Genomic DNA, 25,245 nt, shown 5'->3' on the forward strand with positions numbered 1-25,245 from the left:
TCATTATTATATTAATATTGTATAAATATTTATACTGTATGATTGTAAAAATAGATTTCAATATTAGTATGATTTTTTTTTATATTTGAAATCTATCACATCAAATTATTTCACTTACTTGTTTTTGGAATCACATTTTTTCTATTTATTCTCAGCAAAACTCTCTTTTGATACCTATATTGCGGGAGACCATTACCACAATAGTCCACGCTATATTAGACTTAAAGTTTAATAACCTTTTATTTGTTACCCGTATTGTAGGAGTGTATTAAAAGTAACTAGCAACTAATACTTGAATTAAGAATGCCGTCATATATTTAACTGTTTATTGACAATTAATTATCCTATTTGCTAAAATTAGCAGTTTTTAAACTATAGTAGCAAGATTCCTATCGAATAGATTATATAAATTGCAAGTTTTATAAAGGCTTTATGTATGTATACCAAGAAATATGAGTAAATATGGTAGCTAGTGAACTATAAATTGATGTAGCCAGTCTTTTTGTTGAGTGTACACATTTTCTTTTTTTCAGATTTGTTTTTGCTTTCAGATTTATTTACTGGCGCCACCGCAGAATTCTGTCAGAAAATATTTTTATGTGGCAAATGAATTGCGACCGTGAGGACATTAAAATAAAATAGATTTTTGAAAGCTTGTCGTCTCTTACACCTTCATTACCGATAATAAGTTACCTCCAAATAAAAATATAATCTTATTGCTTTCTTTAATTAAAAATGTACAATCAGCTATTATCATGTATTGGTAAAATCAACACAAAATTGAATTTGATTTTCGTAGCAATGTGCTCACTCTACGCCCATATTTAATAAAAAATCTAAAAAAATTCTAACAATTAAATATAAAACAATTCGTAATAACCTAACATAATAAAAAATTTATATATTTCACACAGAATTCCAGATATCTGATTCATTGATCTGAACTTAGACATATAAATGACAGTAAAATAAAAGTAAAACAAAAGAATGCAAAAGTATCAATTTATTATTTTCACACATTTTCATTTAGTAGATTACATAAATGATGTAGTATTATGACTTATTTACAATGCGATATATTTTGAAAGTGATTAATAATTCTATTCTTAAAACGTAATCTTTGATATGAATTTTATAATTAACTAAATAACTAAGATTGAATTAACAATGAAATAATTAAAGCTAAACTAATATAGTCTTCGATCAAATGTTATAGTAGTTAAGTATTTACATTATAAATCTGAAATAACTCTATTATAATAAATGCAAAGGAAACATATGTGTTATACGTGAAAATCACTTTCAAAGGATACACAAAAAAAAATATATGGCGTCACAAAACATATATATATATATATATGTATATATTATATTAAACAATTACAACTAAGACAAATTCCATATGTATATTCAAAAGGATTTTCATAGTAATTTAACACATTTTTAGATCATTGCTTTATGGGTTAGCTAACCTTATGATATCTTTAAGGATATGAAGGTATTTTTAGGTTTTTAATGCATTGACTAGACCTGGCTAAAAGTGATCTTCATACACAAAAATTTTCAACATAATCTTATATTAATAATCATTTCAATTAAAAAACTCTTATTATTCTTCTATTTCGTCACCGCTATAAATTTTATTCATGAAAAAATATTTTTTTATCAGAAATTACATGTTATATAAACAAATCAAATAAGTCTTCAGCAGAAAATCTTACCAATATTTTAACATTAACACTAAATAATGCTTTTAATATAAAACAAAGATTTTTCACGTCAACTAAACCTATTAGCATGTGGCTATTTAATTTGAATAAAACAAAAATTTATAATTCATCTACTATTTCAAGCATTTTAAAATTACCTTCTTTTAATTAGTAATTATAAACTCTAATCAAGGCAGATCTTATAAATATAATCGAAATATTTAAATAATGTCAAAGTTAAAACTACTCAGACAGCCATCTATTTTTACGCTACATTACATTTACTAGAGTGCATAATAATATCAAAATAAAGATGGAGAGGGAGCGCTTTTCGCATCCTGAAGTTTTATAATATTTGACTTCGTCTTGCGTCGGCGGCGAGTAGGAAGCCTCATAGCTAAGTTTGCTAGCACAAGGGAGCATGTCAACTGGAATTTCCATTAGCTTCCTGCGATATTCTATCTTAAGTGAATCTAAACCGTTCTCCTGGTCCTGCATAGCGTCTTCATAAACTTGATCTTCATCAAAATCGTCCTCATCATCGTCTGTTTTTTCAACTTTATAAGCGCCACTGTTTACCCTGAGAGATGTTTCAGATTTCTGGATCTTTATGTTACCTAAGTTTGCTTTAAGTTTAGTGTCCATTAGGCAATTCAGTCTGATTAGAGAGGCTCGTACCCGCTTGCTTCTTGTTTCGTTCCGGAGCTGATACAACCACGACAGTCGACAATCACATGTGAACTTATTACCTGTTAAAATTAAAATATATGTCATTAAAATATATATTGATTTTAAACCATTTACTTTGTATCTTATCAAAATGAATACGTTTATTTTATCAATAAATAGCGTTGAGGTTATGTAATCATTTTCAGTGCAAAGTCGTGTGCATAAACAAAATAACTTTGAAAGCATTACAAACTTGAGTCCGAAGAAAAAAAACACTTCCAATTTAAATGCCATCCATTTAATTAAAAACTAGCTAAAGTGGTCATACATTGCATAGTTACTATTTATGTTGGTGGTATATTCATGTAAAATAATATTTTCAGACTACAGCCACAAAAATAAATTAAAACCACTGCATAGGCATTATTAAATCATATACGACAATGAAAGTGCAGCAACGAGTAGTTTTGCGGCAAATATAATATCGCCTGACCACGAAATATACCCCCATTAAAATGTCACAGTGGAACAAACCACTATATATTAACATTTGATTCATTGAGTTTCAGTTACAGTTAGCACAGTAACTGTAATATTAAATTTAAGTTCTAAGCAACCCTTACCGTAACGTGTAAAATTAAGTAAACAGTGCAAAAGTCTAACAAAATGACGCAGATCATTTGAATTTGACCCTTATGCACCCCTTCACGTATGGCATAAATTTCAGTTGCGTGCACATTAACAGACTGATGAATTTAACAACACGAAAGATTAATTACTTTGAAACTTCAGTCACTGTGTTCGGAGTTTACGATGTTTAGCAAATCGTAAATAAAATGTTATTTTCCTGTTCGTATTTTTTTATAGATATAAGCTGGTGATTTTTACGTAACATATTTCACTATCAAAGCTATTACGCAAAATCTGATAAAAATGGAAAATTCATTTTATACTCGAAGTATAAATCGTTTTCTTGTTTTCTTGCTCTGCTCCATTTGAAAATATTTTCATTTTGAACAAAACAGGTTTCATTTTCAAGTTTTATAAAATATCATGGTCTATGTTCTATTTAAAAACAAAAAGATAGGCGTAGTAATAATAATTTCAATCATGACATTGAAAACAACCTTCTAAAATATTTTAACATTACGCCTTAGGCTTTATAATTAACTCATTCTGAAGTCTCACATTAGCTCAGTCGTAAGTATTCAGTACTAAATTCAGAGAACACTACATGCTAATAAGGCACGGATTATATAATTTTCTTATTTTAATGGCTTCATACGCAAGCTTTAGAGGCATATACATATGTTAGGACATAATATAATATAATAAACATTATAAGGGCAAATTCGTAATTGATAAGTTTTATATTTATATTTATATGTATTATGTATTTAATGTTATTAATATCGAATTATTGTCCAAGAATTCAAAAGAGTATCATGTTTTTTATTGTGTTATTACATGAAACCCAGCCGAGGTTTGTGGAAAATAATGTTTTAAATTTCTTCAAGAGCAATTAATCACTTTAATAAAATTATGAACCCCTCTGAATTAATATTTCTCCCAGTAAAAGTAACATTACTGTTTAGTTTTATGTTGAAGATCAAAACTTAAATGAAAAATACTAAAGGAGATCAAGGACTTACCATCGAGAGATATTAGTGCGTAATTTGTTTTCATATTTTCTACAAGACTTCGTAGAGTTTCTTGTTTCAATGTTTCCAAGTTGTTGTTTCTTAAATCCAGAACATTCAACTTTTTTACGTCATCGAATACTCCGTCGTCCAAAACAGCTAACTTATTATCAGCTAAAGAAAGTTTTTTCAGCTGAGTCAATCCGCCAAAACCTCTTTCTGATATAAATTCTATTTCGTTTCCATCTAAATAAAGTTCTTGAAGGCTCCAAAGTTCTGCAAACGCCAAATCACCTATCATCATTAATTTATTATATCTCACGTCTAGTGTAATCAAATTGGATAACCCTAAGAAATTCTCCCTTATCACAACTGTCAACAGATTGCTGTTCAAATCCAATTTGATTAAATTATTCAAATGCTTAAAGCATCCGTCATGAAGGACACTTAATGTGTTCTTGGATAGATGAAGCCTTTGTAAATTCGGCAGCACATAAAATACATCTCTATGCAATTCAGATATTTGATTCTCGGTCAGGCTAACGTTAGCAAGCATTATTAAATGGGCAAAAGACATTTTCTCGAGTTTGGCAATTTTGTTCTTTGGTAACGATATTTCTCTCAATGTTGAAGAATTGGTAAACGCAAATGACGGTATACTGAAAATATTTGCATATTGAATATTAAGATAGTATAGTCTATCGAGTCGTACAATAACTTTCGCTGGTATATAGGTGAGTCCTCCATCTGCCCGTACATTAAATGTAAGCCTTTCTATTTTAGGTTGCGAGTAAAAGTTGGACCAAAATGGGTCATCTTCGGCAATGCCGCCATTAAAAACCCAGCAGTCGGCTTTAGTGGCAGTTTTAATTTTAATGCTCTCGCAGTAACAATGTACTTTGGACACTCGATCTTGTATATCACAAATGTTCACGTAATGAGAGTAGAGAGTTTTTTCTGATTTCCATCTTCGTTTATCATTTTGACGACTCTCCGTCAGGTTTATCTCAACCGTTGCGAAAGCAATCATCAGGATTAGGTATTTAAAGTCCATATTTATTGCTTTTCACATCGAATCTGAAACAAAGGAAAGAATATTAAGCATTCAAGCGCCTCGACATCTCTGTTTTATTACATGGCAATAATTGTGTTTATAGCTATCTCTTTCATGTCAAATAAAATTTATATTCTTTCACAATTTCTTATAAAAAATAAAGAAAAAATTTGTTGTTTGTTGAAAAAAATACTACTACACAGCTTTTGTTATGCGTGTCCACAAACACGGTTTTCAAGAATTCTCTGGGGAACTCTAATTTCTAAACAAAAAACAACACAACATTTCTCGAAACCACAAATTGTTGATTTCATAAAACATTGATACGTCGCATTAATAATTCATGTTCCGTAGCTCATATTGTTTTTATCTTCCGCCCGAACGACGGGTTCGGTATGAAATTTTAAAAATAATAATCCGCTTATTAAATTTGAATTTCAATATAATATTCACGAGAGAAATATGATTTTTCATACAACTTTGTTGTTAATTCACTCACTGCATTAATGTACGGACAAGCAATCATAAAGGCAACAAAGACATTTCTATACAAAAACTAATGTATTTTAAGTTGTTTTTCCACAAAAACATTTTCTATTAAAATTTTCCCGAAAAATAATAAACTATGGAAAATCCTATATTAACTATTTCAATTGCAAAAATACACTCATAAGTATTATTGACTGTTCACTTCAACTTACTTCGAAACAATACTCAACAAGTTTAGAAGTCTCAACATGTTTTTATTTGTTACGAAACTAATATTATATTTCACGCAGATCTTATATTCATAGTCTTATATATTTCTCCAACATTCTATAAATACTTTAATTTATTCTGGAAACGAGTATGTTCTCTAATTCTCTGACACACTGATACCAATATAAAATAAACTCTAAAACAGTGTAATAGGGATTAATAGAGTTATTAAAGTTATAGAATTATAACAGAGTAGATTGGAATTAATTGTAACAGAATTAAGACGTTATCCGACAAGTTGTCTAATCCTTTTGTCTCGCCTGCATTCTACAATATGCCTAATTAAAAGTAATTACTTCATAAAGACAAGCAGTGGCTCTCATGACGCAATTAATATAACCTTTTGTTCCTCTATTTCACTTTGTAATCTCCATACTAACTTTCACTATATTGATCATAAAACAACACGAACATTATAGAAATTTGTATATTTTTACGGTAACACTACAACTTATCTACGCTCATTGTGAATTAATCCTTGGAAGCCAATAAATAAAGTTTTTTTCGGCTCAGCCACGAAAATGAAATAAACTCATAATTTTAATAATTTATGAAACCAACTACATTTACAACCTCAATTATCAGAGGGCGTATATATCACTCCGTTCTGTTACTTACAGTGCGTTAGGGCTGCCAGCGAGAAACAAAAAAAATCTTTTATATTTCAAACATACATATTTATTATGAAACTATAGATATAAAAATAAAATTTTAACAAACAATAAATATTTTATGATACAATGAATTAATACTTTAAAAAATGTATATAATTAATATTTCGAAAAAATACAAATGCCAGCCCTAATTCCTACGTTTTAGTGCACTACAGACTGTAGAGGTCATTAAAACGTTATAACAAAGTCCGGTAGTTTCAAATGTAATTTATTAAGTCTTAATTGTATTTAGTGTGTTTTGTGGGCGCTCTATGCAGCTTTTTAAGTCCATCGTGACCCACTTCGTAGGTGTCGCGAAACTATATTGCTGACGTCTAATTTGGAGATAAATGTAACTAAGTTAAACTCGCTAGTTAACAAAACAAGGTTTTAAATTACTACGGGTAGTGTTTTATTATTTAAGACAATTAGAAAACATCCTTGGAAAATTTAAATGTTTTCTCTCTCTATATTCTTGATATCCAAAATAATGTTTGCGGTTTCGAAGAGTAATTTTTTAAAGGATTTTTACATTTGTGACTCAATATTGTTGTGTGGGAAGTAAAGAATTTAAATAGAACAATTCAAAACAACTCGCAATTTTTATATGACCCAGCTCTGAAACAACTTTTGTGATACACCGAGTCGCATTCATTTAGACCTATCTTCTTAATTGTTCATGGTTCAGTATATAAATAAATCTTTCCGATATCATTTTAAAATGGTTGAAAAAAAATTTTTGTAAAGAAAAGCTAAAAAGGGGTCTCAAACAGTATTATTTGATCGTAAATATAACAAATTGAAATTTGTTTACTTTTACATCGAATTTAAATCAGCTAGGACCGAATACATTTCAAATGATCATCACTAACAACTGAAAGTATCGTTACATAAACTCAGAACCTAAAGAATCAAAGAGAGTCAAAAAAGCACCGCTATTGTATTCAAAACAAAGACATTAATTTCAGAATTCTTTTTCAAGTCAACGTGTCGGATGCACCAATGCTCGATTAGGAGCTTTTATAACGAACGATTACTAACTTATTAACAACAATAAACAATTAAATTTAATTTCTTTAAACAAAAATCATACAGTATATATTCTTATCAAGTAAACTAACCAACTGAAAACTTTTCTTTAAAGAGTAAATCCGAACACAGCTGAACTGAAATTATTATTTTTTTTTTTTATTTTGTATATAAATTACATTCACGTATTCTTATTATCACGACGAAATTATGAATAAAAATGTCGATATAGATAACAAATATAAAGATAACAGCAATGTTAACAATATAAAATCACAGTAGTAATAATTATATTAGTGCCACCCTTACTAAATATGGCTAGACCGTAGTAGATGTTTTGAGGCGCTGATACTAATTTTATGCCTGTAAAAACATATTGCACAGAAGGCTACCTCAAAGTATTTTTCCGTATAAAATTGTATATTAAAAACTAATTATCCATTCACTCCTATTAGAGATACATTGCTATCCATGATGCTAATTTGTTAGTAATGATATACAATTTAACTTGTTAACGGGTTTATATTGGTAATACAAAATCGTATCGCAACGTCGAAACAAGCACGCTTTATATTAAAAAGCCAGCAAGTAGAACACCATATGTCAACGCTTTCGTAACTCATGATCTGATACAGTTACCGTGTTGTGATAGTTTTTATAGCTTACGATTTTTTGAAAATACAATCATATTTAAATGACCTTTCGAAAGCTCTACCTGTTTTAATCTGTAACTAATATAAAAACTATATTATTTATTTAGTTATATGAATTCCGTGTCCAAAAATACTAATAAAACGTTCGTGTTAAAAGCATGCAAGTTATAATTATTGGTTGTAATTAAAATTCCAGATGTAAATATAAATATTTTTATCCAATGGTAACCAGAATGTGGCATTTTTACAAGAAAATTGATTATAATCTAATGACCCCCTTAAAAGCCTGTTCACACGCAATTTCTGATAGTCTAATCGTTCATAAATTATCGTCCTGCAATATGACTTATCATTAGTTAATATATAAATATATTCGGTTAAAATTAAATTTATTGTAATGACAATTTTATAATAAATTTAAAACAAATTTACCTTTAATTTAATTTAAATTATAATTTTATAATTTTTCATTTATAGCCGATTACTATTTGTAGTATTTGCAGTCTGTATTAACGCCCATTGAAGCCACTTAGCCGAAATTACCAAAAGTTGCAGTGCTACGAATGTAATGTGTACTGTGTTCTAGTTATGAATTATTTATAGGGTAATCGCTCTCTCACCTGACCAGCGAACAAGTTACGTGAAACTTAAGGCTGTGTTATATTTTTTTTCTTTATAATTTTATTTCTTGTTACTATAAGAAGGAATACAATATATATGTCGCAGAATGAGAGCGATGTAAATTACGTGTTCGGCGTCAGAGTCCAACATGGTGAATTTCTTTCAAACAATCAGTAAGCACACCCGGTGCAGGCAGGAAAGCACTACTGCCAGTTACTATCTCTAACACATATATATATATATATATATATATATATATTATCTCTAACATTATACATACATACATACATATATATATAAATATATTTTGATTACTTTGTTATGACAAAATTACATAAATCACGTCGTAATTAATCTAACATGGTTTGAAAGACTGTAGCAAGTAACTTCGTAAAGCCTGGCAACGCTGTTACCTGCTATGATGTAATCAAACTCTTCTGCTTATCGATTCATGTATGAAACAACTTTCGTGAAAACACATTCAACTCATACAAGTATGTCAGATTATACGAATGCACCATTTAACTTTCATAAAATAAATACCAATAAGATTAGTTCAGCTACTTATGGACAATTAATCATTAATTATAAAGTTCGTAACAACAGTATCTACAGTGTAATTTTAAACAATTATAAGAATTTTTTCCTTCCATTATAATCATAGTCACGATGGCTTGCAACGAAAGCTTCTCACAATTATTGGCAAGAATATCTAATTACAAAGTTTTTTTTTTCCAATAGAGCAATTTCACACGTTAATAAATAATAAAGAAAAATTGAGCCAAACAGACAAAATCGATAAAAAAAATCAACTTTATACCTTCAAAGAATAGTTAGCGTGAAATCTCTTTGGTCAGAAGTTAATTGTGAAAAAAAAAAAACTTAAAACGGCACGTGATTAAATAAACCACAAACGAGTTTCGGGAGTTAATTGCTGTGTAAAAACGTTCGTACAATCGCATCATTAGTGCTGTATCGAGTGCTTCGGTTGTGATTATAATTGATGAATCGATTTGATGATCACGAATAAATCGTTTAATGTCTGCACCTCTAACTCGATTATACTAAAAATTAAATACCTAATTACGTTACTATTATCTAGCTACTAACGAAATGGACTGAGTATTCAACATTTATTCCATGAAATAAATTGAAGGATAATGGTTTTAATTTCAACGCCAGTGTCAATATTGTAGTCGTACTAACATAGAATCAGAACAAATTTCTTTTTCAAATCAAACTGTTCCTGACTGTCCGACAAAATTAAACGCAACGGAATCACTTGGTACCAAGTTGTATCACGTGAATTGGTTAGCAAATGATTACAGTAACAAATTATGTTTGCTATAATACATTGTATTATACTATGTACATATATATAGTGTACATATTACATAATTTATGTAATATGTACACGATATATATGTACATAGTATTAACTTAATTTAATTGTGTAATTATTTTCCTACTTCTATTATAACATTGCTCCTAAAACAACTATCATGGATTTAAATCTCTAAAATCATTCAATTTGAACACAACTTTTTGTTTTTCTATAGGATTATACAAATATTTTCTTCACATACAAAAAACCAATCAAGCACCCAAGGCATCATATTCAGATTCGAATGAGATGTAACAAAATCATTATTACAATATCCATTTAAACCGTCAACATATTTATTTGAGTTGAAAGTGTGCTAAATGTAGTTTTAATTATACTTAGATATCTGGGTCACAGTGTTTTACATAGAGCCGTCCAGGAATGAATTAACACACAATAAATACACACATTTCTTTGAAACATTAAAAACCTTTGTAAGTAATGTTAACTACCGCACGTCGTGTTGATTGGGAGAACGATTAACTATATTTTAGTAAATATTCTGACATAGTAATAAACATAGTAATATTTAAATCCCCGATGAGATTTTAACGAAATTTTGATCCTATTTTCAATTTTATGTTTTGCATTTACAGTCTTCTTATGACCTAAATTAAGCTTAGTATAATATTTTATTTGTTTGTACCAATCACACATTTATTTATGTTTATTTTTGTTTATTCATATAAATATACACAAAGTTTGTCAATGTCATATTTTGTATCTATAATAATTTATTACAAACAATCTCCATTTAACAAATGAAAGTAATATTTTTCGTATTTTATAATTTTAAAAACTAACTACTACCGACGTTTCGGTTACTAACCTTGCAGTAACCGTGATCACGGTTTCTTTATTAAATATTAGTTTCATTTAAATGAATACTCGCGAAATTATTCGATCTCCATTTAACAGTTTCACTGATGGCCGGAGATTTTATTGCTAAAACAAAAAATATGTCATATAAATTACACTAAAGTTTTTCTAATTTTAACTAAATAATTTAATATTCCAACCAATTTTATTAGCTGTTTCATTCATATTAAAAAAAATCGCTTGAAATAGTCTAGCTATTTCAAGGTATCTATTTTATGACGTCTGCCTTTGAAGTAACAGGTCAACATTATCTCAAACTAACCGTTACTTTTAATTAGAGCTGGTAATAATTAATTAATTAAAACTGCTTCCTAAAAAGAGGGTTCAATGCATACGCCTCATTATACATACAGCTTTTAGGGACGAATAAAAAATACTATGGGGTCATAAACCCGGAAAAGCATCGCGTTAGTATAATGTTGATTACATTTTAAAACATTCGGTCAACGAAATTAATACAAGTTATATCAAAATACTTGTATCAATATTTTTATGTTAACTTTAATTTTAATGATGTCATAAAAATATCATTGGATAACGTGTTTTTTTTTATTGTAAAAATCGAAAATAATATTAATAATTAACTTTAATATATCTAAAGAAAAAAGTTGAATAAAATGTATCAATAATATAAAAATATTTTGCAATTTATAAACTCGCCTTTGACAATTTTAGCATAAAAAAAAAGCGTATGAAGCAAAACAACTAAAAAAATTTATGAAAAGTCAAAGGGACTGACTGCAAAGTCTTGTCGATTTCACATTTGTGATATAAAAATAGTAAACAATAATTTTATCGTTCTCTTCTTTATCTTCGAAGACCTTCGTTAGCGGATAGAGTAGACCTTTTATTAATCTGAACGCAAAAGTAAAGATCGAGTGATTTGCTGAGAATATTACATATGGGATTTTTCAAAATTCTGTATTTTAAAGAGATTGTTTAGGTAGAGAAATGTATTAAAATAATACAATTTTTTACCGTTGACATCGTAAACTAGGGGTTACATATATTTCTTAAAGAAATTATATGTAATCTCCTAGTAAACTTTCATCATCATCATCATCATCGAGAGCAAAGGACTCTTCTCACAAAGAGAAGGTTAGAGAATTAATCAACAAGCTTGCTCAAGACGGATTGGGGATTTCAAACTTATAATTTGAAATTATAAGTCCAGGTTTCCTCACAATCTGTCAGTGGTGTCTAAATACTCTTAGAAAGTACATATGACTCGGAAAAGATCACATTGGTACTAACAAGGTTTAGAACCCACGCCCTCACGTATGAGAGGCGGGCCTTTAACCTCCAGTCCACCAAGACTTTAATAAACTTTATATAGATATAATTTATTAGTTAAAACACTTAGAAATCTAATCCATCAACAAATTTTACCGTGTGGGGTACCTTATGCTACGTAGATGCTTTTTTTATTCCTATTGTAGATATCTGTATGTTATATATTTTAAAGATATAATTTAGAAATTTCGTTCCATAAGAACACGTCTGTTTCACCAAATTAAGAAAAAAAAACCGCTTCTAGGGAACGATTGATTTAACAGAAGTAAGATGTTATAATAAGTTTCGAACTAAAATGAAACGTGAATTCCTATAATTCATATTTAGTTTATTAATATCATAACAATTTATTATAGTCAAACATAGTTTCAATATTTTATATATATTATGTATATGCAATCTCAAATTAAATATTTCATTTAATGTTTCAATAACTCTGCAAACAGTTTTTATATATTTTTATTCAGATAAATTTTATTTTTTTTCTATTTTTAAAAATAAAAAAAAGGCGTGATGATAAAAATATAGTTTAAAAGAGCGAATAAAAAAATTGTACCTCGTTTATAATCCGGTGTAACGGAACATCGATTTCAAAAAAACCTCTATTTTTCTGTATAATGGAGAAATAACCATAAAAACTAATGTGTGGCGCACTATAGAGTTTTAAATGTGAATGGCGGACCATTTTGAAAAAACAAAATCGTTATAATTCCTATATTATATAGAAATCTATTCTGCTTTCTTCCAACAACAATTAACAGCTACGGAAAATTTAGCATTGAGATGCAAAATGTTTGTAAATCTCTTAATAGTATTCGATAAATCACATTTGGAAGAAAGGCAATTTACAACTTTCAACAAACAATGAATGTTCTACAACGAGAATAAATAAATCGATTTTGTGAATTTCTCGTTCTTTCAGCGCTCCGTAAGTCCCGCTTGTTCCTTAGAAAACTGAATTCAGAAAATGAATTTGATATAAAACTAAAATACAAAGTATAGCGATTGTTTCAAAATATAACACAAAAAAAATTTGTTTACTTATATATGAAAATATAGATATTATATATACAATAACTATATTTTCATTTTTCAAATGTAATAGATAAGTTAATTTTTTTTTATTTATTTCACCTATATTTGTATTAGAATAATTCTTAAATCCTAGTGTAATTTACTTTCAGATAAAACCATTCATAATACACAAACAAGATTTATATATTTACGTCAGTAATGTAGCCATACATGAATTTATATCAAGAATAAACGTGTACCTACTGGAAGACTGGGTTCAGAGTTAAACCTACATTATTGGTCTAAGCAGCGAGCGCGCCATTTATTTTTGTCTGATAAATTCCATACCATAGGTATTTCACAACTATTCTACACGTGTTCGTTTCGAATATAATGTTAACCATATTATTATGATAATGATAATAATGTTATGAATATATTTAATGTCATTTTGTGTTTAACATCTAATTGCCACACTCTGTGAAGACGTATAAAGCGGAAAATATCGGGAATTAGAGTAAGAATACAAATAACGAAGTGTGCAATGTATCAAATAATATTGATTTGATTCCATGTTTGCTTATTAATTGATTGCTTATTTTACGATAAAGATTAGCTATAATTATATTATGTTGTAAATATTTGAAATAATAGTTTAAAAACTATATTAAGAAGAGAATACTGTAAAATTATATTAAAAGTGGAAATTCTAACATGCGGATCCATGGCTATAAATCTAGTTTTCAATACGATTTCTGCTTTGTAGTAATCTAAAAAATTATGGCCCAATGTCAGTAATCGGAGATGAGAATCAAATAATTTTCTCTCGAATTGTTTAACAAGTTATATCTATTTTCTGTATTGTAATAGTTGAATTTTATTTTTTTTAATTCATATAACAATTCTATTTCATATCAAATAAAAAATTTTTTGTTTATCGTAAGTCCAAAATGTATGTGTCTTAGTAATAAAATAATTATAATAACAATATGAAAATCTTAATTAACAATACAACTGATAACACCAATGGTATTTTATTTTATTTTCCGCACGGAACTCAAGAGAAAAGTTTGAAAAAAAAAATCCCCTTCTGTGTTCAGAATCGCCGCTTGAATATTTTATTGACTCACGCCTCATTTTCAGGTTGAATTATTTAAGGGAATACGACGATGGAATTTTAATTACACAGAAAGATAATTGTACCGAAGCTACAATTAATCACGTAATTATACAGCAACGGCTTTTCATTCTGAAGGTGTCATTGAGTATTTTGATTTTTATAATATTACTATAATCTCAAAACATTTTTTTTAGATATGTTGCAAAGTTTTAAATACGGATCGAGTTCAAAAGGCTAATTTTCTCTTAATATTCATATTTCTTCTTAAATCTGTGACGTCAGATTTTAGCTTTTATTTTCAAAAGTTCTTTTTCAACTCAAATATTATAAAGTAAATATATAATTATCATTGTAAATTATTTATAACCATTCAATTCAGAACATCTATTAAAATGAAGTAATGAAAAACTTACTTAACTCGTAAAAACTGCGGCAGTTATTCGTTTTGGGCGTTTTTTTATCATCAAAACTAAAGTTATCAAATATAAACGCCATTATTACTTAAACATTTACCGCTTAAAATTTTACGATGAAACTTAAAGAGTGATATTATAATAAACTAAACTTTATATATTATTTTATATAAAAATTTGTTTCATACTCAGCATACGAAATATTTTGCATTTCAATATTATATAATACAAAAAGTTATATGTTACCACATATTTATTTAATAAGACAGACATTAAATAAAATTTCAATGTAAATTTAATGTTATTTTATATCACAGAATAATAAAATAAAGGTTTACCATACCGAAATAATCACAACACTTTTGATACCACGTAAATCAACCAGCGAGAGGGGAACGTCAAATCCCCACGACGGTAACAACACAACTGAAGCTTTTGAGCTTCGAACCGTAAACGAGCGAGTAATAGCATGCGACTAGAAGCGACGTAGACTGTTTGTTTCAAATAAATATATTTCGTTAATTTTATTTATTTAAATTTTTAATTCTATTATCTTACATACTCTTCTATATTTTGCGTAAACATTTCAATTATTATTCCTAAGTAGTCAGATAACACGTCTAGATATTGTATCTCTTCGTATACAATTATCATAGCATCCTTATAACATTAACCTTATTATACCAGTACTGTATGAATATAAGTGAATTGTTTCGTCGTGTCGCACTCAAGCACAATACGTAACATATTCTTATATTTATTACATACTTGTACAACGACATATCTACGTTATTTAGGACACATAATTCATTCGAGTAAGCTCAAGACTACCGTCAAACTTATGTAATTTGTATACATTACACAAATTAATTTATCTCATACAAATAAATATATTCATAGCATATAAATAAGAACGTATATCCCAGAACAGTATAAGGCTAATCTGATACAGAAGCCGCCTCTAAACAACAATTCACAGTAGGATTTGGTTTCTCAGATAAGAAAGCGAATTTCTTGCACATTTGCAATACAATCCGGGATCTCCTTATTCTCAGCTTAAACAAGTGCATTACAGTTAAAGCACGGAACAAAATTATATTAAGCGTAATAATATTCAGTACAGATAAGGTTTCGAGTATTTTTATAGGAATAATGAAATAATTCATTAAAAATATAAATTTTGTAAACATGGAACGTCTATTATAAAAAAATGAAAGTTTTGATTGAATCCAATGCCTTATGATATCGTATTTATTCATCTGAGGCTAACAACGGAGAAACTAATCAAAACATTAAAATAAAATACAGTGGCTGTTCGCAGTAAAAGTTATCACAATCAAAGTTTAAATGAGATTCAAAACCGTCAGATAAATTTCCAGCAAGTGCGATCTGTAACTCTATCGGGAAATTGTTATATTAAATGAGTTTTAGATCAAACTTATTCGGTGAGCCCGTCCGTAATAACCTTGTTAATTGATTCGATATAAACATCATTGTGTTTCTTTACAAAACCCATTGGACTAAACAAATTGTTTCAGTTTGTAAAAAATTATATCAATTGTAGAAATTGTTTACTTAATAATAACAATCGAGTTACGTTAACAAAGAGAGACGAAGTACATTAAATTTAAGTCAGTAAGCCTAAAGGATCTTAATATGGACACGTGTAAGTAATATTCCTGAACGCTCGACACACAGATATTCAGTCACGTAGGCTGGTTTAGCCAACTGTTGATATTATGATAAATCGAACTTTATTTTTGTATTCCTAACTAGCTTACCGTACTTGGTACGAATACAAAAATTATCTTACTACCCAGAAAGGAAATTCCTCTGGAAAATTTTGTATATAAACATAATTTTTTTATTCATTTTATATTACTTTCAATTTAACAGACAAGTGAATATGACGTTTTAAAACATATATGATGTTTATTTCAGATATATTTAGATATTTTATATAGTTTCCGTCACACTTCCGACTCTTGGCATATAAAATCTCTTTGGGACCTAAGCTCAATAATTTACTGATGGCTTTAACTTAGTATTACATGTGCTTTTATATCAAAGAGCGACCAATGTTTAATGTCTGAATAAATATTAGGACATCGAGCACGCTAAGATTATTAAATTATCTGGATGGCCTCTATATATATATATATATATTTAACAATATATATATATAAAACATTCATCATAGGTATAGTAATTATTTGTTAAATTTCCCATTTCACAACTTTCATTCATATAGACGAGTCTCAACCAGACATATTGATGAATAAACAAAATACACATCCAATTTAAATGCTGCCTCCCATCATATTTTAAATCGGCTTTACCGTGTCACAATAGAGAACTGTTAATTTATTTTATAAATATAAAACTGGAGACTGCACCGTTGGAAGTATTACTTCAAACAGAACTTATAAAGCGTGCCACTCATCACCCACTGAATATAAAAAAAATATTTTCATGATGCAAAATTTTAAAGAAAAAATAAATAGTTATTATAAAAACATTAACTCAACTAATATACTTAAAAAATATCTTTAAAAATATTTTATGATATTGAACATGGTTAGAAATTAAAGTCAAATTAGTTACGAATACATTTCATCTTACAAGAATAACATGCTAATTAGATTGTCTTACAAAATATTCAATGAAAATTAAAACATGAATAGCGCGCTTAAAGCGACTTAGTTCCGCTACGAAATAATGACGGCGCACCCACATACTACTCCGTACTGTTTTTAAAATCAATTTTAGAGGTCTTAGAATACAAGGAAAATGTATTTCTCATTCTAATTGTTTCACTGCATTCTATCTCATATAACAAAAAAAAAATATATACGGAACCAAGAAATAATGACAATCAAATTTACAATGTAATATGAATTTTGAAATAAATAAAATGTTTTACACTTTTATCGGATTAAGTGTAAAAAATATTTGGTGTCAGAGGTCAACAGAAAGTGGTATTTCCGTTAGGAGCAATTCAGGTCAGAACGATTCTGAAGCGTTTGACAACCCAAGATATCATCACATTACCATCTATTTCGATTTTCATTCCTACGGAAAGAGAAAATGTAGAATTCATGAATATATATTTTGAAAAATTTGTATTTAGTTTGATTTAAATTTTTAATGCATATATTTTATGCTCTACATATACATACATGCTACTATTAGCATGACAGGAATAAGTCTTTTCATGAAGTTGTTTTCGAATTACAAAATATAATTGATTTATAGAACACAGAAATTAAGAAAACATTACACATTTTTAAAATGAATAAAAAAATATCATACCCTTCTTACAAGTCCACAGTGTATGGTTTTTTGAAAGAGTACGTCCAAAAATTGTATTTTAAAATTTATAGCTTTTAAAATTTTCCATAAATAAATGAATCAGGACCATGAAATTTTTATATTCTTGTCTAAAAGATGGAAACAGGCTACTCGGTATTTTTTAAAAAGCGGTCTCCATAAACCCCATGCGTAAATCGACAGGTGCAGGTGATGGCATCTTTTGCAATTCCCTTTATTTATGACCCTGAAAAAAGGTTATATTGAGCGTCAATTATATCGTCACAGATTCAATTGAACAGAAGATTGTGAATAAAATTTATATTCATATTTTTTACTTCGTTCTGTCTTTTAAATACTTAAATTCCATTTGCGATAGACTTGCCAGTTATATATATAAACTTCATTATTTTAGATCCATAGCATAAAAATAACTTGTTAAATTAACTTAAATTTTTAAAAATAAGATATTTACACTCATTTAATTTGAAATAATATTTTTTAAGATAATAATAATAATAATAAACGAAGCACTAAAATGAATTTACCTGTCTAAATGTTATACTATTATCCTTATTTCAAAATATTTAGGTCTTACTTATAAAGATACTATATATATATACGCTTTGGTGATAAATTGTAGCAAATAAAAAAAAAATCACATGTGCTATTCTTTCACAATACATTATATGTATCGACAACAAATGTTGTTGACACGTAGACTTTTACTAAAAATTACTACACCTCCATCTAGCCACAGCTGTTTTCGATTTTCTTATATTTCAATAAGTAGAACGGAGACGACAAGAATCAGCAGTAAGGTTTTATTTACAACATTTATCTTGTTACGTTGGCCGTACTGTACTTGACTGACTACAATATTTTTTATTGCTAAATTATAAAAAAATAAAAGAAAAACTCACATATACATACATACATACTCACATTTATTTATATATATATATGAATATAAAGTCGATGTATGTAAATTAATCACGTTTGTTAACGTACATTGTACTAAGTTATTGAAGCATACGATATGCTTGACTTACTTAATTCGATACATAATAAAGTTTAAAATAAAAGCATATTTTATTTATATAACCGGTGAAACATGACGAGAGCGTGCGATAGAACATTTAAAGCAAAGACCGTTCTAAGTAGTAATTTTTCCTACTGCCAATATTAGGTATCGTCAAATCCGAGATCAAATATCTAGACAATATCCTAACACGGTCATGACCCATGTCATAAGTAAAAAAGTGCCTATGAATAATATATCGTAGTGTCCCTAAATATAGCTCAATCTTTCAGAGAGAGTTTCAAAAACTTGAGAAAAAAAATCTATTTCTGAACTAAATAAGTATTAAAAAAGCTTACATTTTTTTATTATTTAATGCATGAAAACAAATTTATTTAATCGAATTCGACTTAAATAAATTACATTAAGGTACGGACACATTTTAAGTTACCATATTCTAATTTAGATTTAATGTTTCACTCCACAGGTCTAAATGCCAAAGTCTATATATAATTCTAATATTTTTATATAAAGATAACCATATGATTTTGGTTTTTAGTACACACTTAGTTACTCTGTGTCCGACCGCTGTCCGACATATGAGACTGGTGACGTCATGATGTCAGTCCTACGTCTAGTTAGACTAAAAATTGCGAATGATCCCCAAATTACCAGCTAATCAGTGACAGCCTGTGATCCAACATTATACACGTAGAAAGGTTTTTGTTGTAGTTTTTATTTGAAATAATAAAACGGTAAAATTATAATAGGAAACATTATTTATCTCTAAATAAAATGAATCTTATGTTTGGACGTGACATTATATTTGAATACTTTCGCGAGTGTTCATTTGATTCAAACAAATATTTTTCGGATTACTGCGATTATTTTGTTATTTTAAAAAATACATACTCCCGACGTTTCGGTTACTTTGCAGCAACCGTGATCAAAGGCAGACCAGATGTCATCTCCTAGTACACGCGTAGTAATCCGACAAATATTAGTTTCATTATATTTGAATGATTATAAAAAAAAAATATTTAAAAAATTGGTAGAATTATTATATATTGATAAAGCATACAGATTATTACGATGCGTAAAAAGGAATTTACACTAAGAATTTTCTTGAATCAATATGAATACTGCAATATATATTTTTTTGATCAAATAAATCTAACAATTTTCAACACAAATAAATTGTTATTAGGGACTTAGTAGAAACTTCGTCGAAAGCAATCTCTATGCATTCATGTACTTTACTTACAACATACGAAACAGATAGGTGGTATGCATTAAAATAACTATCTTTCAGATTTTTAACACTCCTTTGTTTTTAAAGATAGCTAATAAAAAATAAATATATTTAAAATTTAACATTATAATAGTTTTAACAATTTATTTGAAATAATGATTTTCGGATATTACTACGTTCATTTATAATGTTCTTTTACATTTGACAGGACGTTTGACATACTTTACAGTAACCGTGATGGCGAGCAGACGAGATGAAACGATTTCGTTCATAGATGACAAATAACCAGACTGACTGAAAGATACTTTCAACTCTTCATGAAATCACAGTTGCTGTAAAGTAATCAAAACGTCCGGTCAAATGTAAAATAATAAAATAAATAAACGTAATATATTTCATAATCATAGTGTTATTTAAACGTGTAATATCGAAAACCTTAGCTGTCTTTAGTTTAAACCATTTTAAATAAATGATATATATATATATATATATATATCGTGCCTTAATTACATAATTAATTAGAAACGGAACTAAATCTCGTAAGGAAATTGAAATGAGAAGATGTGGGATGAATCACGCAACTTGAAAGAAGATTGTTAGTGACTATGAAAGTTAGTAAGTTTTGAAACTTAGTTTATTGAGGCCGTGTTAATTTTGTTATTAAGTTTTCTGTAATAAGTTTGATTATTATTATTGAATTAAATTTTCAATGTGATAAGAAGTATGTTTAAATGTTGCTTTTAATCTTTCTTAATTAGTATGTAAACAGGACAATACCTTTATTTCAAGATAAATTAAATAGGTATATAGGTATGTATGTTACCGTACGCTTTTAAACATTTATTATTAAATTATTTAGTATTAAACAGATTTAAAATAATAGGAAAATCTTAATACAACTTTATAATTTTATGTAAACCACAATATTTTAAAATTATTTTAATTCATTTTATCACTTTTGTTATTTAAGTTTTGACATTGTTTCCGAACTACACAGACGAACTTGTGCTTTGAAATAATTCTTTTAATTTCTTATATGTTACGATTTCAGCAATTTTTATTTTTATCGATTAATTATTAGGAATTTTGGTGTCCTAAAAATATTGTTTTTGAATAGTATTTTCCTTATTATCTTCAGATTAATCACAGTAATGTCCCGAATGTGTTAAATAAAATGTGGAAATAGCCTTCGTAATGATTATGTTACTTTATAATTCATATCTATACTGCTTTAGAATTTAATTCCTACATACATACTGATACATTAAACACGAAGTATTTTAATAATCTTATTTACGCTATAGCGATTTATATTAAATTTGAAGAATGTATGAGAACAATGGCATGATACAAAGTTGAGGTGATATCAGAACATAGAATTTTCATGCCATTAAATACGTTCATAGATCATTAATTTTAATATCTTTGTGATTCGAATATTTAATCTGCAATATTAATTTTTGTTAAGCTTCCCCTTAAGGAACAATCTCATAAAAATTATATTATGTATATATGAATTCCAGTCATAGTTGTATTATATCATATAAATATTTATCAAATAAAATTTCCTATTATATATAAAATATTGATTATTTAAAACGAATTAAATGATCTAATATAAATATTATTTAATGTACAAACGAAATAGATTATATGTATTCAAGTATAACAGTAACGTAGAATATTTGTTCTAAATTAATCATAATGGGCGGTATTACCATTTTTCTCATAAAATATGAGCTCTGTAGTCATGTTGCGTGAAACGTTCGAGGGTTGGAGCGGCTATTTTGATTTATACGTCACATTCGTCACAACGCAAAATAATTGAAACTAGTGTCTTTATTTGAGTTTGCTCTACCGTGTTAATAGAGATTACATAACACAAAAATAAAATATTACATCAACTATTTTTCGATACTCTACTAACAAGGAGTAGCTACTCAGAGTCATAAACATTTATAATATCTAAGTTACATATTTTTCTTATAATTTATATAATCATCAAAGCACAGTCAACAATTTTAATTGATGATATGAAAATTATGTCATTTAAAAATATAAAACATATTAAAGGAGCGTACTATATAAATTCTAAAACACGCATGCGACATTTCTTTGAAATCGGAGAAGTAAAATATTATAGAAACCATTATAGTGAAGGGGTGTAATAATAGGGTCGGGTAAAGAAATATGAAGTCATTTTGGGCCATTTACGTAGTTGTTTCATAAATTAACCCTTAGGCTATGATCCCGCATCTTGTGTGTTAATTAGCGACCCAATAACAATTAGAAAATATAAAATGCCAGTATCGACGTTTTAATATTTTTATTAATTATATTACTATGATTATAATAATATATATGGTCCAGATATATCCAGTTTTATTAATCTCTTGAGCAATACCATTTTCAAATGTAAATATTTTAATTTTAAAGAAGAAACTTAATACTATCGATGATAAATAAAAGACTTTAAAAATGATGTGAGTGTATTGTGCTATAAATATATCTTTTAACACTATAAACAATTATGTATACATATATATGTGAAGTTTAAAATTATGTATATTTCCCAATGTCACCGATAATCACTAACAGGAGGGAACGAGTTAAAACTTGTTGTAGTTCTTATAGACAGTACTAAAGTAGGACGAAATGAGAAGGTGACAGTAAGGATAGGGATGAGAGTTTATGCTGCGACTCGCAATCATAAAAATAAAATAATAAGAACATCACGTCCTTCTCCTTAACAATAATGGCAATCAGATAGTAACCACGACCATTATGTTTAAGACACGCCAACGTTGATTAAAGAATATGATTTTATTATAGAGGAGATTTAAAATTACGTAGTAATAAAAGCAAGAGCCTAAAACTGCAGTTGTCTGTAAATCAAAATGCAGTTAAAGTCTAGACTTGATGAGTCACACCCCTAACGTGTTCCATTGTCGTGTCAATCTCACATTAAAGTTGACGGCTGTTTCCAACACGCTACCTACATTCGATGTATAATAACACGGATACATGCTAAATTATATAGATGTGGCGTTAGAATTGCAAAATAATTCCTTATACAAAAACCACGCTTTCAAGATGCTGTTTATCAAGGAATATACAACTTATGCTCGACATATGTATGTGTATTGATGTTCGGTAAAGTGTGTCATAAAGCTTTTTATTTGAAACGAAATTTCAAAATCTCATAAGCGTTTACAAATATATATATATATATATATATATAGGGACCCATGTTTTATAATTATGTAATATGTCGCTTCTAGTTAAATGTTGATTTGTTCTGATCAACGCATTAATGTACAGGCGTTACGAAAAGTCCTACAGAAAAATTTAAGCTCTGAATGTAGCATTGTATTCATAATTGGCTATTAACAAAGGTTTTTATTCTCATACAGAAACATATTGGAAAATTAGACAAGGAAATCGTAGGTTACCGTTGAAAGGGTGAAGCCGGAACCGTTTTATAGCGAGAGTCGGCAAGGAATTTAATAATTATAAAACGTTAATAGAATTTGTTGCAAGTTGAATGTGTGCGTGTTTTCTTATTCAAAAATAGCATATCTGAATAATTTTTTTTCCATAATTTTTATGTTAACATGCATTTAATATTACACAACATTTACCTATTTCATCAATTTTGTTCGACTCATTAAACCGTAGCACGTAAAAGAGCAGCGAGTAACACAAATAGTGCCCTACAAACAATTTAGCCTCTATTTCCCAGAGGAAAGCGTTTGTAAATATTGAACTTGGGCTTAACAACTTAATTAAAACAGTAGCCAATAGTTACCTTGAAATTTTCCAAATAAGACCCATATATAATTAGTTTTGTATTTAAATATTAGCAGTTTTTTACCACTTTGAGTCCCACTTTGGAATCTCTTTGTTCCATGTTCTCGAGGCAAACATTATTCTGTATAAACTTTATAATTTTTTGAATCAACTATAAAATTTACATGTTTATTTGAAAGAAAGTTGTTTCCACTTTAATTAAAGATTTATACACGTACATTCATTTACGACCACATATACTTTGAATATTAAAGAATTACTGTTAATAAACATTTTATTTTATGTTCGTTGTAAATTTTTGTAAACTATTAGGTTCATTACCATCTACACGTCTGGATGCTGAGCAAGATAATCAAGTGTTTTATATCCTTTCTTTACATTCGTAATCTCCGAATGTAATGAGAGATTTTTATTATCTCAGTCCCCAAACCATTTTACTCGTCTTGAGGGAAATAACTCGTAATTTATTTTATACCAACACTGGATATATGATTTGTTCTTTAACGGAACTATAGTTGGTTGGTTGATCTCAATTTGTAAGTTAATTTATTTAACAACTCTGTTATAATGACCGCAATAATTAAGTTTTTGTTTTAATACTTTTTTCAGCGAATGCTTTTAAGAGGCTCAAAAATATTTTTTTCTTTCAAATATTTTGCAATTAGTAGAGACTCATAAAACTGCTTAGGTTAATGTAATAAATAAACTTTTAATTATTAAGAATCTATTTAACGTGTGATAAGATTATAGCAGAGGAACACAAAAATAACAAGTAAAAATTATATTGAATTAACGGTTAGTAAAGAAAAAAATTTATTCGGATTTTATATAAAATAAAATTAGCAAATTTAGAAAACTGTTTATAGGCGCAGATAAAATTTACAAATGTGAAACCTCGAAATCATTTTATAACTTTATAAGAACTTAATGTAAAGATGATTTATAGAATTAAAATAAAATATA

The 25,245-nt window shown here is 28.0% G+C and overlaps 1 protein-coding gene across 1 annotated transcript; it reads right to left on the reverse strand.

The window, feature by feature from the left end:
- Positions 1-1,348: 1,348 nt before the first annotated feature.
- LOC116770830 (connectin-like) lies at positions 1,349-15,305 on the reverse strand. The gene is made up of 3 exons (XM_032662455.2): positions 15,234-15,305; positions 4,031-5,095; positions 1,349-2,458 (listed from the first exon to the last, which is right to left on the reverse strand). The coding sequence occupies exons 2-3, from the start codon at positions 5,070-5,072 to the stop codon at positions 1,980-1,982; spliced, it is 1,521 nt and encodes a 506-aa protein (XP_032518346.2). The 5' UTR covers positions 5,073-5,095; positions 15,234-15,305; the 3' UTR covers positions 1,349-1,979.
- Positions 15,306-25,245: the final 9,940 nt, after the last annotated feature.

The sequence above is a fragment of the Danaus plexippus genome, chromosome 7 (assembly GCF_018135715.1).
Source record: "Danaus plexippus chromosome 7, MEX_DaPlex, whole genome shotgun sequence".
NCBI classification, from domain to species: Eukaryota; Metazoa; Arthropoda; class Insecta; order Lepidoptera; family Nymphalidae; genus Danaus; species Danaus plexippus.